This window comes from Mustela putorius, unplaced genomic scaffold (assembly GCF_011764305.1).
Source record: "Mustela putorius furo isolate JIRA1106 unplaced genomic scaffold, ASM1176430v1.1 tig00003853_pilon_pilon_pilon, whole genome shotgun sequence".
NCBI classification, from domain to species: Eukaryota; Metazoa; Chordata; class Mammalia; order Carnivora; family Mustelidae; genus Mustela; species Mustela putorius.
In genome coordinates, this window is record NW_025422005.1 from 13,997,032 (window position 1) to 14,016,086 (window position 19,055).

The 19,055-nt window shown below is 43.2% G+C and overlaps 1 protein-coding gene across 3 annotated transcripts in view; it reads left to right on the forward strand.

The window, feature by feature from the left end:
• Positions 1-19,055, forward strand: part of OTUD3 (OTU deubiquitinase 3) — a 29,889-nt gene that overhangs the window by 3,083 nt on the left and 7,751 nt on the right. For 2 of the 3 annotated variants that reach the window (XM_004741306.3, XM_004741307.3), the window contains exons 2-5: positions 4,660-4,808; positions 9,272-9,384; positions 13,250-13,372; positions 18,690-18,821. In XM_004741306.3, coding sequence (XP_004741363.1) covers positions 4,660-4,808; positions 9,272-9,384; positions 13,250-13,372; positions 18,690-18,821 — 517 coding nt within the window. The remainder of the gene's footprint in view (positions 1-4,659; positions 4,809-9,271; positions 9,385-13,249; positions 13,373-18,689; positions 18,822-19,055) is intronic. The other variant, XM_004741308.3, reaches the window with a different exon arrangement.

Consider the following 19,055-nt stretch of genomic DNA (forward strand, 5'->3'; position numbering starts at 1 on the left):
ATTCTGGTCTGATGTCCATATTGAGTAGCCTGACCTAGCATCTCACTGTGGAGGCATATTCACTGTAGGCGGTATGGTACTTAGAGCATCCTGGCACCTCTGGGCACCTGCTGTCCTCTAATGTAGCCTTTACATGACATGAGTCAATTTAGCCTAGATTAATCTCGGAGCTACTTACGGGGTTTGTCATGCATCATGGGCCGCCTTTGTATTTGTCATGTCTGGAGGGAGGGCCAACATAAATTAGATTCCGTTTCAAAACAAAGAAATATTTTAACCTTGGTGTTGTCCTTAAAAACGTGATTGGCATAGTGTGAAAAGAATGTCTGATTGGATTAGGCAGTACAATATTAGCATCTCTGAACCGTATCTAGTTGCATCTTACTAAATCTTGGCCTCAACTTCCTAACTAATTAGTAGTGTTCTACAATGAAAACGTTAAAGAATCACTAATTTTAATCATTTATCTCTCCTAAGCAAGTTATTTTTTAAATTTTTGTTTTGCTTTTGGAATCTTAGGATTCCAGTGATGGAAGGGTATTGCCACATCACCTTGTTACCTGCATCCCGTGGACAACTGCTCTGCATCTCGCTCACTGGTTTTCAACCTTGCTGGCACACTTAGGGAGCTTTGGCAAAAATACAGTGTCTGGGCCTCTTGTAGATCAACTATACCAGAATCTCAGGCAGTGGGACTTGGTTATTGAGAACCTTTAAAATATCCACAGGTGATTCTAATATGCAGCTGTAATTGCGAACCAGGGAGCTAGAGTCTAGAGTTTAGGCTAGTGTTTCTCAAACTTTAGAATTTGACAGAACCATTTCGAGGAGCTAGGTTCTTGGGTTTAACCCCAGAAGGTTTGAGTCAGTAGGCCTGGGGTGAAGCCTGAGAGTTTTCATTGCAAATAAGTTTTCAAGTAGTTAGGGAATCACACTTTGAGAATCAGTGATCCAGACCAGTGCTGGTCCGATAGAAATAAAACAGGAGCCAATATGTAATCTAAAATTTTTCCGTTAGCTACATTAAAAAAATAAAAAGAAACAGGTGAAACTAATTTTAATATATGTCACTGTATGTCATAATATTGATATGTTAAAATATTATTGTTTTGACAGAGACAATATAAACATTTTTTTTTAAACATCTTTTTTTTTTTTTTAAAGCTTCTATTTATTAATTTGACAGAGAGAAATCACAAGTAGATGGAGAGGCAGCCAGAGAGAGAGAGAGATAGGGAAGCAGGCTCCCCGCTGAGCAGAGAGCCCGACGTGGGACTCGATCCCAGGACCCTGAGATCATGACCTGAGCCGAAGGCAGCGGCTTAACCCACTGAGCCACCCAGGCGCCCCGACAATATAAACATTTTTAATGAGATATTTTATGTCTTTTTTTTTTTTTTAAATTTATTTATTTCACAGAGAGAGAGAGAGAGAGATCACAAGTAGACAGAGAGGCAGGCAGAGACAGAGGAAGTAGGCTCCCCACTGAGCAGAGAGACCGATGTGGGGCTCGATCCCAGGACCTTGAGATCATGACCTGAGCCGAAGGCAGAGGCTTAACCCACTGAGCCACCCAGGCGCCCCAGAGATATTTTATGTCTTAAAATACTATTCAAAATCCAGTATCTTATCCTGAAAACACGCTGCAGTTTCAGTTAACTACATTTCACGTGCTCAGTAGTCACACGTAGCTGTTGGCTACCATTGTGTAGAGCACATATGTAGACACCGAGGATTGCCAGTAGACAGAAATTTACAAGATCCTTAGTTTATGACTTGTTTCCATAGAGCTAAAATTTCCTTTCATTTGCCTGAATCTGTGTCTCTAGAGGTCCCGTGTTTTAGTTTTATTGTATAGATAACAGCGTGCCTTTCACCATGACACACAGTTCGAGGTAGATCTTGTGTCCTGCCAAGCCCGCTGTAGGCGAAGCTGTAGTTCATGTTCTTCATCTTCTGTGGTTTAAAGCCACTTCCCATTGGAACATGTCTCTCTGAAAATGTGGTAACTTAGAATCGTATCTAGTACTCGAGCTGTGGTCTGAGCTCCCAGAGGACAAGCCCTGTCCCTCCCCTGCCCCCACCCTGCCCTTTCTGCACATTTACTACTATGATTGCAGCCTCAGAGGCCATTAGTTAGTTCTTTTGGCGGCTGTTACAGTATTGTCTCCTCCTGAACTATCACTGGGCACCCAGAACTCTTACATATCACTTATGTAATTGCTTTTTTTTGTGAACTCAAATGCAAGACCTTACATAGAACCTGGTAGTGCAGTGGTTCTCACTGGGAGATGATTCTGATGCTTCCCCAGGGAACGTTTGGTGATGTCTGGAGACAGTTTTGGTTGTTCCAGCTGACAGGGAGGCAGTAGAGGTGCCGCTGGCATCCAGTGGGTAGAGGCCCAGGATGCTTGTCAACATCCTGAGGTGCAGTGCACAGCCCCCACAACAAAGAGTCATCCCCAGAGGGCAGTAGTGTGGAGAAGCCCTGCCCTAGTGTATGGGGCTCAGGTGTGGGCTCAGGAAACGGGATCTCCTAGAGGGCCTTGGGGCACTGGTCACCTTGTGCTTTTGCTGGACTCCCCGAGGCCGCCCACTATGCTAAGCGTGTGGTGTTTGTTCAGTTTTCCTGTATCACTCTCTTGTAACTCTGTCAGAAAAGAAAGTGATTTGTCTATCCTGATTTTTCATTTTCATTACTTATTTTTAGTAAGCTCAAGGAGAGTTTGGTAAATAGAGACACATATCTTAAAATACTTTCAGCAGTTACTTCTAATTCCACTGTGTAGGGATAACTACAGGTAACATTTGCCCATGTTACTGAAAGTTCTTAGAAAGCATGTTACTTTCTGCTGAATACCATGAATTTAATGTAAAATAACTAAATACATAATTTTGTGCTAAATCACACCTCGTTTTTTTTTTTTTTTTAAGATTTTATTTATTTTTTAGGGTGCCTGGGTGGCTCAGTGGGTTAAGCCTCTGCCTTTGGCTTGGGTCATCATCTCAGGGTCCTGGGATCAAACCCCGCATCGGGCTCTGCTCAGCAGGGAGCCTGCTTCAGCGCCCCCCAACACCCCCAACCTCTCTGCCTGCCTCTCTGCCTATTTATGATCTCTGTCTATCAAATAAATAAAATCTTTAAAAACATTCATTCATTCATTCATTTATTTAATTTAGAGGGAGAGTGAGAGGGCACATGTGCCGACAAGCAGACTCTGTGCTGAGCACAGACCCAACGCGGGGCTTGATCCCATGACCCGGAGATATCACCTCAGCCAACATCAAGAGTGTGAGCCATCCAGGCACCCTCAAAAGTAGACTGACTAGTGGTAGCAGGTACTAAGGGTTTAAAGAAGTTTGAGAGAAAAGCTTAAAGTTGAGAACATCTTATCTATTAGGTTACTTTTTTTTCTCGTGGGTGAAAAAAGATGGCTGTTTTATTTTAGTAAAAGACACCTCAGTGTAGTATGCACAAATGCTATATTCCAGTTGAAACTTACCCCAAATTGATGCATAATTTTTTGGTTTCTAGTTTATAGTTTATAGAACGTGCATTCTTTAAATTTTCTCCTCCGCCTTCACAAATAAATAAAGTATATGTCTTTATATGCTTGAAGAGATTCCTGCCTTCTCCATAACTTTCTGTTGAAAACTCATTTTTCTGAGTTGGAAACAAAAACCTCTTTCTGCTGCACATTTAGGTCTGAAATTATGGAAGTAATTTGTGATGAGTTTACTCTTCATTTGAAAGAGCGGACAGTTTGGTGTGAAACTGGGCAACTATTGGGCTTCCCAATGGCTTATTGCCTTAGTTTCAAGGATACTAGTTGGTGTTTGTCTTGTTTTGGTTTCCGTGTGTCTGGGCTCTGTATTCGTGATATAATTTGAAATTTTAGAAGCCTTTGAGGAATTTCCAAGTAAAGATAGCTCTTAAAGTTTACTATCAGCATTTTAATTTTTGAGAAACAAAAAATGGCGTTTAAAGTTTCCATCTGGCAGGAGTAACAGTGGCTTTGTGGCTCCCTGGGCGGGAGGAGAGGAGCCCAGGAGGGAGAGTGTCATTGCACAGTACAGCTCTGTGTCGTCCGCGGGCTTTCCTTCTCCTGGTCTTCTCCACTATGTTTATAGGACCCAAATAGGATGTAGAGTTCAATTGCTTGTATCAGGAGCTTGACAAATTGCTGTCTTTTGGATACTCTTTGTTAGATGAATGATGGTAGCTGGGCAGCTGTAGCGGAGCTCGTTTCAGAAAAGAGGTGGTAGATAGGATTTATTACTTGGAAAGGGCCTCTGGGAATCACAGTCCTTAGGTGTGGAATGGCCTGTAATGTCTGGACCCTGTCTTCAGGCGGTTACTGTATCACCACCTGCATGAGTCGAAGCAGCTGAGACTGGGGAAGTTCATTGACTTTCCTGAGTCAGCTAGCTGCCAAGTGGGGAATGAGGTCCAGTTTGTAGCCTCTCAAGAAGATGATGTGGTTGAATGCCTGCCCTAGTGCTCTCCCCACAGTATTTGGGAAGAATCCTGGACTGTCAGCATTGAAGCTTTATCTCCAGGGGAATGATTCCCATCAGTGGCCTAGTGCAAAGCGTCGTCATTTCAAATGAACTAAGTTCATTTTTAAGAGGTCTTGACCAACATTTTTGTTTTGATAGCAATTGCCTGTTCAGAGCACTTGGTGATCAGTTGGAGGGACACTCACGAAATCATCTCAAGCACCGACAAGAGACAGTGGATTACATGATAAAGCAGCGGGAAGATTTTGAACCCTTTGTAGAAGATGACATTCCTTTTGAGAAACATGGTAGGTTCACTGTGGGACACTGGATCCTCTAGGAGTAATGCATTGGGTAATTAAATCCATCAGCATTCAGGGGTTTCATTTCATAAATGATGGCATTCATTTATTCAAAAAATATTGGTCTGCCTTCTAATAGGCAGCATGCTAGGCAGTTGGGAATCAATAGGTTAAGGTATCTGTACCCTTAATAAAAGTGATGCTGTTAATTAACCTGAAAGCTATTTAGAACTTCTTATTCAGTGGGAGGGGAATCAAAGAAGCCTATAAAATGTATACAGACTGATCTTCATTTTGAAAGGTACAGAAACACACACATACACACTAGGAAAAGTGGCTAAGTCCTAACATATTATGGTTGGTAATTCTTGGTTCTGCTTATTTTTCAGAAACCATTTCCTTTCAACAACTTGGAGGTATAATAACACCAATTTATAGGGGTTTTGATAAGGATTAAATTAGATAATATAATTAAAATAAGTTCTTAATAAATGCCAGCCATCTAGGTGTGGTGGGACTATGACAACTTTAAATGTTCTTCTGCATATTTTTCTGATTTTCAAAATGACCACATACTGCTTTTTTTTTCTCTGCTGAGCAGAGAGCCGGATGCGGGGCTTGATCATGACCCGAGCTGAAGGCAGTGGCTCAACCCACTGAGCCATCCAGGCACCCACGTATTGCTTTTATAATCAGAAAAAGCAGTAGTCATTTCAATTTCTCACCAGAAACCCAAACACAACCACTTTTCTTTGAGGCAAGTCAGTGATTTAAATTAGCTCAGATCTAGTAAGAAAGTACATATGAGCTTCCCCCTGCCTTTTATTTAAAAGATTTTTACTTATTTATTTTAGGGAGAGAGAGAGAAAAAAAAAAGAGTGTGCACAGGGGAGGCGCAGAGGGAGAGGGAGAAGCAGAGTCCCTGGGGAGCGCAGAACCTGACACGGGGCTTGATCCCAGGACCCCGAGATCATGACATGAGCTGAAATCAGGAGTCTGATGCTTAATTGACTAAGCTACCCAGGAGCCCTAGTACATTTGAGCTTTTAAACTTTAAGGTTCGGGGTACCTGGATGGCTCTGTCGGTTAAGCATCTTCCTTCAACTCAGGTTATGGTTTCAGGGTCATGAGATAGTGCTCTGTCCTGCATTAGGCACCCTGCTCAGGGGGGTGTCTCCTTCTCCCTCTGTCTCTCCCCCATTTGTGCTCACTCTCTCCCTCTCAAATAAATAAATAAAATCTTAAAAAAAACTTTAAGGATCTACTAAACAAGGTGTTGATATATTTGTATTTTACAACTAACATTATCATCACAAGGCTCACATAATACCCTTACTAGGAAAGAGACAGGATTGTTCTGTGTTTTAGAGAACTAATTGTGGATGCCATGTCAGGAATGGATGGAGAAAGACTGAGCAGGAGGATGAGTTAGAAGCCTGTCCACACTGGCCAGATGAAACAATAAGACAGGCTCCACCAGCTACTTGGGGGTAATCAGTAGAATCCAAGCTAGGACACAGTTTGGTATCATAATTGACAGGCCTCTTTGGAGGTGGGGAAGAGGGGAGGAGGAGGAGACAAAAGTGGTTTGGAACGTTCTGGAGAATGGCTGGGTAGTTGTATCCTCTCTCATCGAGAGAGAGGGCAGCAGGAGGAAGACCTTTGGCAGGGAAACTATCCATGACCGCAAAGCCTTTTTCATTGCTACCTAGGAAAGGACTCATTCATTAGGCACCAGCAACAAAGGGGCCCAGCAGCAAACCACCCCCTCCATGAGTAGTGTGTGTTAGTCACTGAGTTCTAATGGTTCCTTTCTCTGGCTCAATTTCTGTCTGGCAGATAACAGGTTACCAGATGGTCAGCTGTTGACAAGTGTGGGTCTACAGGGCAAGTTTTGCAGTTTAGTGCTATATAAAATGAATGGGGTCATTCGTCCAAGTAAAATATCATTTTGGATGGAGAGAGTTTTCACTTTGACTGGAAACACTGTAATATCCCCTGTGGATATCTGCAGTGGAGTCACGTGGTAGATTTGGGGTGCGGCAGGACAGGGGACTCCAGCCTGCAGCCAGCAGCATGATGTGATGATCCCTGTCGATGCACAATGGGAGTCTGTGTTGTTGAAATGCCACTGGGTTTGCCTGATGACTGGTTGGTGCTCTGTGAGAATTTGAGCATCAGAGGTGTGAGAGGTGGCTCTGGCTGCCATAGCGGAAAGAAAGGACCCTGAGAAGTCTGCACATTCCATTCGAGTGTCACCAGAAGGCTGGACTTGCTCCATGTATCACTCTTCTGGTTAATGTGGTTTTAACGCCTGCCTGCCTTTTTACACCGTGAGATTCCTGGGGACAAGGACTGTGGTTGTTCCGCAAAGTGGCTCTGCCTGGCGCGTGGTAGGCACTCGGAAGACGTTTGTTAAGTGAATAAATAAATGGCTCACTTAGCTCTTTGGGGCCTGGTTACCCTGGGGGATGGCTGTGTTGTTTACGATCATTCTTTCCTTTAGACTCTGGCTCTCCAGCTGCACAGAGACCTGAATCTGCTCAGTGCCTTCTCCCCCTCTTATGCCCAGTCATTTATTAAGGCTTGTCACTTCTACCTCCGTGTCTTTTTCTTTCACCTCTTCTCCCTCATAAAATCAAGCCTCGGGGCCATTTGCTTAGACTTCTTCAATACTTTCTGGACCGATTCCATTGCCTCTTGACCCCTTGAGTTTGTCTTCCACATTGCCGCCAGAGTAGTGAGCTAAATGCACATACATCTAAGACTGCTTTTCCCCATCAAAAACCTGTTGGCTGCTCCCCACGGACCTGAGGATAAAGTCTAAACTCTTCAGCTCTTGTTACTTCTCTACCCTCATCTCTTGCTGTTTCCCGCTCTGTCTTCTGTTCCCCGCCCCCCCCCCCGGCTCTCGGCAGTCCCAAGTTCGCGCCATACTATACAGCGCACAAGCTCATCCTCTCTCTCTCTCGCCTCTGCTTGGAACGTCATCCGTTCCTCTTCTGTCTGTCTCCTGCTCGCCCTTTAGGAGTCAGTGCAGTTGTCTGCTGAGAAGCTTGTCTGATACACCTTACCTCCCTCCCGCTACCAGACTGCGTTGTGGTCCTGACCTGGAGTCAGCCAGACGGCAGGGTTTGGGGGCACAGTCTCTCATAAGACTTCCCTCTCTTCTTTCTTTCTTTCTTTTTTTTTTTTTTAGATTTTTAAAAATGTATTTGACAGAGAGAGAGATAGAGCAGGAACACAAGCAGAGGGAGTGGGAGGAGCAGGAAGCCCAATGCGGGGCTCAGTCCCAGGACCCTGGGATCATGACCTGAGACGAAGGCAGACGCTTAACGACTGAGCCACCCACATGCCCGACTTCCCTATTCTGATACCAGCTGCAAATTGGGGGTTTCCCAGAACCAGGTTCAGGTTCAATAATTGGTTAGAAGGACTCAGAACTCACTGACGGTGGTTATACTCACAGTTACAATTTTTTACAAGGAAAGGATATGGATCAAAATTAGCCAAGGCCTAGAGTCAGGGAGGGTTACACAATCACAGAATACTGTCAGCCAGGGAGCCCCCCGACTTCCACATTTACTGGGGCCTCATTACGTAGCTATTATTGATTGACTGCCTAGATGGTTGCTCTCAGTATCCAGCTCCCAGTCCCCCAGGTCTTCCTACTGTCATGTGGCCAGAGAGGCCCACCACGAGTCACCTCATTAGTATAAACTCAAGTGGGGCCAAAGGGCCCATCATCCTTTCACGTGGGAAATTTTAAGGGTTTAGAGGTTATTACCTAGGAGTCCGGGACAAAGGCCAGACCTCTCTGGGTGAGGCCAAGTTCCTTACTGTACATCCCTTCCCTGCGACACTTACGCATCAGCGATGCCTGTTTTCTTGTTGTTTGTCCCCCACTGGTTGTAGACTCCTTGAGCTCAGACTGTGACCAGCTGTGTAATGGCGTGGTCAAGAGCCAGGGCTTGGAGTCAGGCTGCCTGGGATGCGGTCTCTGCTCTGCTATGTACTGGCTCTGTGACCTTGGGCTCAGTTACAAACTGCTCTACCTGGAGGATGGTATGCACGATGCTGTCTCTTTCAGAGAGTTTTGAGGATTAAAAGTAATAATCCGGAAGTGAGTAGAGCCGTGCTTAACACCTAATCACACTCATTAATGCAAACTGAAGGTTACTCTGGTTGTTGTTCGTTTCCAGTCCTACAGAGTTAAGCATATAGGAAACAGTAAGTAATTAATGAGGGAAGAAATGACTCCTTTCTTTATGAATGATTGGTACTCTTCCAAGTAGCAGACGACATACTGTGCAACCAACTGAATTCCTGGTTCTGACAGAGCTTATGGATTTCTCAGATGGATCCCTCTGTTTCATACTATTTGGAACTAAGCAAATACCAAAGCATGTTTGCACTTGGATTTTTCCATTCCAAAGAGTTCATTTTCCTCTCTCTCCTGTTTTGTGCAGTGGCCAGTTTGGCAAAGCCTGGAACCTTTGCTGGCAATGATGCAATCGTAGCCTTTGCAAGAAATCATCAGTTGAATGTGGTGATTCATCAACTTAATGCCCCTTTGTGGCAGGTAGGTCACCTACTGGGGGACTTGTGTTAAGCTCTTACTTATAAATTAGCATTAGGGGTGTCCAGAGATGGTGATACTGAACTGTACGGGTCACTGGGACTGCTGGCCTAACCACAGACGGGAAGCTGCCAGTGGCTTTGAATTAAACCCCGTGTTATGTACATAGGGAGTCTGAAGTATAAGGCACAGACCTTTAGAAGGTTAACAGTATTACTCAGCAAGGTGCTGGGGTTGCAGGAGGGCACTTGTGTGAGTACTGGGTGTCCTATGCCAGTGTTGAGTCACTGAATTGTACATCTGAATCTGATACACTGTTTACTAACTTGACTTTAAATTTACAACTTAAAAAATATGTATTATTTAGCAGTCAGTTAACTGGGTAATTTGAGGGCCGACAGCCTAATATGGAAATACTTTAGATCACGTTGTAGAAAATAGTAAAGTGGGAATCCAGAGGATTTGGGCCTACAAATTCCGGTTGGAGGTATGCCTAACCCACGTTATGTTTTGTTTTTTTATGTGGAGGGAGACAAAAACAAAATGCACGCAGTAAGTGTTGCTAAAAAGTGTGATCCGAACAGCAAGATACATTTCATGGCCTAGGATGTCAAGCTCGATTCTGTGCTCTGCCCAGCCACACAGAATGGTTTTAGTGGTTTTTCTACAGCAAATAAGATTTTAACAACACGTACTCGGTGTGTTCCCCTGGCCCCTTTCATGAAGTACTTGTCCATTCATCTGTTTTCGCCTTTCATTACCTTTGGTATCCTAAATTAACCTCATCTCCTCCAAACAGTCCATCAAACTAAATGTTCTGGAGTATGGAAAGCCACAGGACAGGGCGAAAGTGTCTGTAGGCTACCATCCCCTTATTCTTCATACTTGCATGCTTGCTTTCCCATTGTGGCTCTGCTCCTAAAAACTGTGCATAGGATTTCTATTAGTTCTCTCTTCTTCCATTCACTTCCCCATTTCTTTCTCTCTCTTTTTTTTAAAGATTTTATTTATTTATTTGACAGAGATCACAAGTAGGCAGAGAGGCAGGCAGAGAGAGAGGAGGAAGCAGGCTCCCTGCTGAGCAGAGAGCCCGATGCGGGGCTCGATCCCAGAACCCTGAGATCATGACCCCCCTGAGATCATGACCCGAGCCGAAGGCAGAGGCTTAACCCACTGAGCCACCCAGGTGTCTCTCACTTCCCCATTTCTAAGCTGTTTTTTTTTAATTAGCTAAAACATGTTAATCATAGAAAATTTTGAAAATTCAGAAAAGCCCATAAAAGGAAGTAAAAATCACCCAGAGTGTCATATTACGCAGAGATTATTACTGTTAACATGTTAGTGTGTATCCGTGGCATTCATGTGCACTGTTTGCTGAACCTGGAAAAGAGACACATCGCAGTGGTCTCATACCTGTTTGAAGCCCATCTGCGCACCCGGAGATGCGTCTGTGTGCACGTGTACACACTTCTTACCCATTTCTCTGATTATTTTCATAAAGGCAATGATGACCTTTCCCCCCCCCCCTTTTTTTTTTTAAAGATTTTATTTGTTTATTTGACAGACAGAGATCACAAGTAGGCAGAGAGGCAGGCAGAGAGAGAGAGAGAGAGGGAAGCAGGCTCCCTGCTGTGCAGAGAGCCCAAGTAGGCAGAGCGAGAGGGAGAAGTGGACTCCCCACCAAGCAGGGAGACTGATGCGGGATCATGACCTGAGCCAAAGGCAGCTGCTTAACCGACCTGAGCCACCCAGTCTCCCCTAACTATTTATTTTAAGTTTTATTTTTATTATCTAGGTAGTTGTGGAAGGTGATTCTGCATAGTTAGAATTTTTTTCCAAATATATTTCTGTAGTGTTCTTTTTCATGGATTGCTAAATACTGAAAGTGTTTGTTTTGGTTTTTTGTTTTGTTTTGTTTTTTTGAAAGTATATGTTTTCAAAATAAGTATAATTGCTGTATAATGGAACTGTGCACTGGATCTCCTCCATCTTCCCACTTCCCTTTGAAGCACCTTATAAAACTTTTTAAAAATTTATTTATTTGACAGAGAGAGAGAGATCACAAGTAGGCAGAGAGGCAGGTGGGGGTGGGAGTGAGGAAGCAGGCTCCCTGCTAAGCAGAGAGCCCAATGCAGGGCTTGATCCCAGGACCCTGAGATCACGACCTATGCCAAAGTCAGAGGCTTAACGTACTGAGCCACTCAGGTGCCCCGGATCTTATAAAATTTAAGAAGCAAGTTATAAAATTTAAGTAGCAACTGCATTGGTTGCTACTGTCTGGGGTAAGAGCTCTTGCATGAATAATGAGTAGACTTTACTCACAACATGGAGACCCTGAAACCTGCATTTTTTCCCTCGTTACAAGTGGAGTATGTGCTTCTGTGAGCAGTGTAGACATGTGTAGCATAGAAAGTGGAAGTCCTCTGTAATCTCTTTCCCCCTGAAGATCACAGTTAACGATTTGGTGACTATTCCAGTTATTTTCTCCTATTCATACTGTGTGTATATTACTGTTACTTAAATGTGTATGTGTTGTAGGAACAATGTCATTCAAAGGTTCTAATCAACTAGTTTCCTTTTCCATTACTCTTCCTGGAGATTTAATTTATAATTGCTATAACCCCTCCCAAGAGAGATAAATGGTACTCGCTCTGTTATATGTCAAAATCAGACTGTCTGTATTTTGAGACCTAAGTATTCCGCCTGGAGGAAATTTCCATGGTTCTGATCTCTAGACTTGTGTGGTTCCGGCTTTTGTTGTGTTTTAGACCATGGATACTGTTTGAATTAATGGCAGAATCTTACTACCTATGACTTTCAGTAAAAACAAGAAGAGGTGCTGATGTTTTTGGTGTTTAACAAAGAAACAGGTACGGGCCTTTTTAAGGGACAGATTCAGAATTACTTCAGAGTTTCTGTGGAGGTGGTGGTTTCTTGGGGACGTACCCAGCCTGACCCTTAGGGCTTCTGTACAGCACAACTTCAGGGAACACCATTCTTTTTGGGCTGCGCTCCATGGGTACCATTCGCATGGAGTGCCTTGGAACAGTGCCTTCATCATTGGGCCAAGTAGTACTGCTTGACTGTATCACGTTTTGTTTTGAATTTGGTATAAGTGGGAGATTTTTGAATTTGTTCTTGTTAATTTCTTAGTATGCAGTTGATGGAAAATGCTATTTTTGTTTTAACAGTGGGTAGATTTACTGTGAGTGTCAGGTCCCTCATTTTTGTAGTCCCCTTTCAAGGTCTTGGGAGGGGTTATAGCAATTTAATATTTGTAATTTTGTATTCTTTTTCTCAAAGAGGGCCCCAGGTTGTTTGAGCTTCAAGCTGAACAGATCTGTCTCAGCCCCTGGGCCTTCCACCCTGGAAAGGGTCTGTGCATGGAGAGGCTGAGGGGTGCGGAAGCCTCTGAAACATAAGCTGCTATAACTTCCTGGTAAATCTGCTCTGGCTTTTGACTATGTTTTTTCATGTGGATGGATTTCCATATAGTTACACATTAACCAGTTTGAAGCCTATGTAACATGGGTAGGAGAAAGAGAATTCAGAAGTTACTTAAGCTTTTTTTTTTTTTTTTTTTTTAAGAGAAAGTCTTTCCTTTATTTTTTTCCCCACAAATTAAATCAGAGGCTGAAAACACAGGACCCAGAGTCCAGGTGCGCAGCACCAAATCTCTCGTCGCAGCAGATACTTGTCCTGTATCTGTTCTTCCGGCCCCGCCCCCTGGCATATCCCAGCCTATCCGGAATTCGTGTGTGCATAGAGCCTGCTCACTGGGCTTCCTGGACAACCCAGGGGGCCTTTCCCTCCCAGACTTGACACCATCCAGATCCTCGCTGGCATCTGTCTTCCCTTCTGCCTGCAGATTCGTGGCACAGAGAAGAGCAGCGTGAGGGAGTTACACATCGCATATCGGTGCGGAGAGCACTATGACAGTGTTCGGAGGCTGAATGACAACTCGGAAGCCCCCGCACACCTCCAGACAGATGTGAGTGAGGCCCCTGTTTTCTTCTGTGTTCTCAGCCCTGGTGGAACCGGGTCAAGAGCTATGTGCCCTGGGAGCTAAAAACCAGTGATTTTTTTTTTTTTAAGATTTTATTTATTTATTTGAGAGAGAGAGAGCTAGAGCGAGAGCATGAGTGGTGGGGAGGGGCCGGGGAGAGGGAGAGAGAGAATCTAAAACAGATTCCGCGGTGAGTGTGGAGCCCAACCTGGAGCTCAGTCCCGGGACCTGGAGATCCTAACCTGAGCTGAAACCAAGAGTCTAACATTTCAACTGACTGAGCCATCCAGGTGCCCCCAAAACCAGTGATGTTTTTATGGAAAGCTGTCTTTAAGAATTTATGGGCTTGATTTTATATTTTTTATTTTTTTTAGTCTTAGAGCAATAGATAAGATTGCTTAGCATTCTTTTGCTCTTCCTAATAGCTGATGACTGTGATTACATGAATAGGCTTTATATAACATTCTGAACTTACTTCTGTGTTCTAAAATTAATCTGTGCTGGGGCGCCTGGGTGGCTCAGTGGGTTGATCCTCTGCCTTCGGCTCGGGTCATGATCTCAGGGTCCTGGGATGGAGCCCCACATCGGGCTCTCTGCTCGGCAGGGGGCCTGCTTCCTCTTCTCTGCCTCCTCTCTGCCTGTGTCTCTGCCTACTTCTGATCTCTGTCTGTCAAATAAATAAATAAAATCTTAAAAAAAAAAAAGTATATAAAGTCAGGCACTTTTTTAAAAAAGATTTTATTTATTTATTTGACACAGAGAGAAAGAGATCACAAGTGGGCAGAGAGGCAGGCAGAGGGGGGGGGCGGAGAATGCAGGCTCCCCGCTGAGCAGAGAGCCTGATGCAGGGCTCGATCCCAGGACCCTGAGACCATGACCTGAGCTGAAGGCAGCCGCTTAGCCCACTGAGCCACCCAGGCGCTCCACACGGACACAATTTTTGTTACTGTTTTGGTGCTTACCCAGCAGTAGCAGTATTTCTCGCTTTGTTCAGTTAACATTATTCCATGAGCCTGTTCTCACTTTATTAAAAGCTTTCTTTGTCATTTAAAAAAAATAAAGTGAAATCGCACTTCCAACTTTGTTGGAATGCACCCAGTATTATCGGCGTGTCATTAAACCTCCCGGAGGTCCATTTCGAGCAAGTGTGTGTGTCTGTGTGTGTATTCTGCTTTTGTGGTCTTTGCTCGGTCTCTGCCCCCCGGTTGGAGCATCCTGCACGCCGTGTTGTGGACTGTACTTTTCACGGTGCTCTTCGCTTGGAGGCTCGCTGCTCGCTGCAGCGGTCCGTAAGGCCACGTAGTCTTCTGTCCGGTGGACACGCTGCGGTGTGTTTGACCCGTCCCTCTGCTGACTTCGGAGGCTGTGTTCATGCTTTCGCTTTTAGAAACAACATGTGGTGCCTTATGTACATCTTCTCACACTTGTGTAAGTGTGTCTGTGGGAGAGATTCCTACAGAGTCCTTCCTGCATTTATAATAGTGACAGGTATTGCCACGCTGCTGTCTGTGAGGTCGCACCCACACTTTCCGCCCACATCGCTTTCTGCCTCCACGTTGGCGTGGCGCCGCATTCTCCAACCTCTGACCTTGCCGTGGGAGACATTGTTTTCCTCACAGTTTTAATTTGTGCTTCTTGTATTAGTGAGTTATGCTTCTTTTCCTGGGTTTATGACCTATTTGTATTTCTTTCTTTCTTTTTCTTTTTGTGATCTATATTCATATTCTTTGTCCATTTCCCCCCTATTTGGTTTGTTTTTTTTTTAGCGATCTTTCAGGAACCTTTACATATTAGGGAAATTAGCCCCTGTCTGTGGTGGGGTCTGCCAGTACTTTTTCCAGTCGTCCATTTGTCTTTAATTCCCCAACAGTCTGTGGTGGAGTTTTAGATTTTTATGAGGTTAAGTTTATCAAGGTTTTTCTTTTTTTTTTTTACGTGCCTTCTAGGTTTTGAGTCAAAGTTAGGAAGGTTTTTCATTCTCTGAGTTTAAAAAGAATTCTCCCATAGTTTATTTTAGCATTTTTGTGGTTTCATTTTTTCAGAGAATTAAGTCTTGTCTCTCTTTGGAATTTATATTCCTATAATTATGTGAAGGTATGGATCCAACCTTATATTTTTTTTCTTGTGGTTACCAAAACCATGTATTTATTTTGTATCTCTTCTCCATTGGTGTAAAATGCCACTTTTTTCCCCTATAAAATTCCCATATGTAGTTGGATCTGTTTCTAGATGTTGGTTCTGTTTCACTGGTTTCTCTGTTCATGTGTTGATGTATTTATTGTTTTGATTAAGAGTATATTTTGAAAACTGGTAGAATTTTTTACTTATTTTCTATATAATTTTCTGTGTATTCTTGCTTTTTATTGTTTTGTGTATGAATATTAGAATAAGGTTGTCAAGTTAAAAAGAAGTCCTCTTGATTTTGTTTTTATTGGGATCTCATTAAATTAATAGATAAACTTCAGGAAAAAGTGACATCTTTATGGCATTTGAGTCTTCCTAGCCAAGAACCTGATAAAGCTTTTTTTTTCTGTTTAATTGACTTTTTGGGTGATCCTCAGGAGCATTTCCTATATATGGATCTTGCTAATATTTTGTGGAGTTTGTTCTTAGGTATTTTGCGTTTTTGTTTCTATTATAAGGAAAGGATCTTCTTCTTTTTCTGTTTCCTAGCTGGTTATCATTTGTATATATGAGAGTAGTTAACAAAATGTTAATTATGCGTGCACCCAGCTATCATGCAGAATTCTGTCTTTTTTAAAAATTTGGGTAAAATTCATGTAACATAAAATTAACCATTTTACTTTTTAATTTTTTTTAAGACTTTATTTATTTATTTGACACAGAGAGATCACAAGTAGGTGGAGAGGCAGGCAGAGAGAGAGGGGTAAGCAGGCTCCCTGTTGAGCAGAGAGTTTATGCAGGACTCAATTCCAGGACCCTGAGACCATGACCTGACCTGAAGGCAGAGATTTAACCCACTGAGCCACCCAGGTGCCCCCAAAATTAACCATTTGAGAGATTTTTTTTTAAAGTATGCTCCATGCCCAGCATGTAGCCCAATGCAGGGCTCAAACTCAGGATCCTGAGATCAAGACCTGAGCTGAGATCAAGAGTTGGACACTTAACCGACTAGGCCACCCACTCGCCCCCAAATTAACCATTTTGAAGTGTACAATTTAGTGCCAATGATACACCCACAAAGCTGTGCAACTCCTTCCTCCATCCAGCTCCAAAATATTTTCCTCACCCCAGAAGGAGACCGCGTGCCCATGAAGCAGGTCACTCTCCATTCCTTTCCTCCCTCAGCCACCACCAATCTGCTTTTTGTCTCTATGGATTTACCAGTTCTGGACATTTTATATAAATGGGATCATACAATATGTGGGCTTTTGTGACTGGCGTATGTTACTTAGCATCACGTTTTCAAGGTTCGTTCATTTTGTGGCAGGTGTCCGTACTTCCTTCCTAAGCCTGAGTAATAATACCCCATCGCGTGGATAGAGCCGGTTCATTTAGCCCTTCATCTGTCGACAGGCATCTGTGTTATTTCCACGTTAGGCTCTTGTGAATGGTGCTGCTATGAATATTTGAGTGTAGCATTTGAGTCCCAGTCTTCAGTCTCTTAGATACATATCCAGGAGTAGAATTGCTAGGTCATATGTTTAATTTTTTGAGGAACTGCCGCACGGTTTCCACAGCAGCGTGTCTGACGTGCTATCAGCATCGTATTCCGGGTTCCACTTTCTCCACACTCTTAACCAATACCTGCTATTTTTCCTTCTTTCTCTTTAAAATTATGGCCATCCTACCAGGTATGAAATGCTATCTCATGGTTTTGATTTGCATTTCTGTAATGATTAATGATGTTGAGCATCTTTTCATGTGTTCATTGGCCATTGTGTGTCTTTGGAGAAATGTCTGCTCACGTCCTTTGCCCATGTTTTAACTGTGGTATTTGTGCTTTTGTTGTTGAATTATAAGAGTTCTTTATATATTTTGGATACGAGATTCTTGTAAGTATATGATTTGCCAGAATTCTTTGTTTGTGGTAGTTTTTTGATTGATTCTCTTGGGTTTTTTTTTTTTTTTTGGTATAGAATTATATCATCTGCAAATAGTGGTAATCTTTCTTCTTTTCAATTTCATACTTCTGGGGTTTTAATTTTTTTTAATTTTTTAAAAATTTTTTTGCGGGGAGAGGGCTAATTGCTTTTTGCTATTGCCAAAACATTGTTAAATAATAATGAGAGTGAAAATGTTTATTGAGCTCCTTACTTTAACAGAAATGAAGCATCATTGTATGGATTTACCATAGTTATTTAACTATCCATACACTGAAACCCTCAGGTTTCCAGTTACTCACCACCATTAGTAGTGCTATGGTGAGCACTTCCACATAAACCCTTTCTAAAGTTGACATTATTTGACATTATTTCCTTTGGATACATTTTAAAGACTGGCCAAGTTGTTTGGGTTAATTTTACAATAGATCGCTTCGTGCTGGAAGGAATGGACTGCACACTGCTAGATTCCACTTACGCTTTTACAGGCGAACAAGTAGGAATTTGTCCTTGCCTATTTCCCATCTCCCTGTGTTAGCAGAAGTGAAGAGAGAAGGTGATTGAGCACCACAGAGGGACGATTTTTTGCTACTGTGCAATAACCTTAGGTTGGAAAGGCCTCGTGGATACCAATCGAACTACTCTTTCTGTTTTTAGGATTTGGATTGCCAGGTTCCCTTGCACGTGGTGGTATGCCTGTGGTTAGGTGAGGTCAGATGAGGTTAGAGCAGTCACGCTCACCTGTGACTGTCCAGCTGGGACAGGAACTTCAGCACACCAGAGCTTGCTGATGATCAGATAGGGCCTTGGGACCCAGGTGAGGGATGTATGAATGTTTCTTCAGGACAACTTGTCCTGCTGCAGAAGCTTATCAGTTGAGCTTCTGTGACTAAGCTCCTAGCTCTGGAGATCAGCTGAGGCAATGTGTGCTGTTCAAGTCAGCGGTCATTGTCAGAATGTTGGTGTCTAGAAATGATGTAGGAGCTCTAATGCCATTCTTCCTGAGCAACTTATCCTGTATCTTGGGCCTTTCTTTTTAACACTTCTTTTATGGTCTGGAGTATCCTTGTCGGGATGAAATTTAGCCTAGTCATTGCTATTCCCTGAAGATTGCTCCTGGAATCTTCTCCTCCTCAATAAATACTAGAATGATTTTGAGATTAAAGTGTCTTCCTATGTGGAAGATTCTGAACCTTATTTGCATGTTCCATGATTATTACTCTTTATATTTCCTTTAGTTTCAGATGCTTCATCAAGATGAGTCAAATAAAAGGGAAAAGGTCAAGACGAAGGGTGTTGATTTTGAGGATGACCTGAGAGATGAAGTAGAAGATGCTGTCCAGAAGGTCTGCAATGCGACTGGATGTTCAGTGAGTACTAATGTCCTATAGTAATAATGGTGCATGAACAAGCATTGCTGGGCCGAGTTTTCCGGCCAGTTTTGTAGCCCCAGTGTAGGACGCCCACACCTGGTGGGCCGAGCAAGGTTCATGATGTTTGTGGCTCATCAGATCGAGTGAGATGACCTAAGGAGAGCTGCTTGTTCACTTGTCTCTTGTTTGCTAGATTTTACCCCGTATTGCTCAGAACCCTAAGGAGGTGTG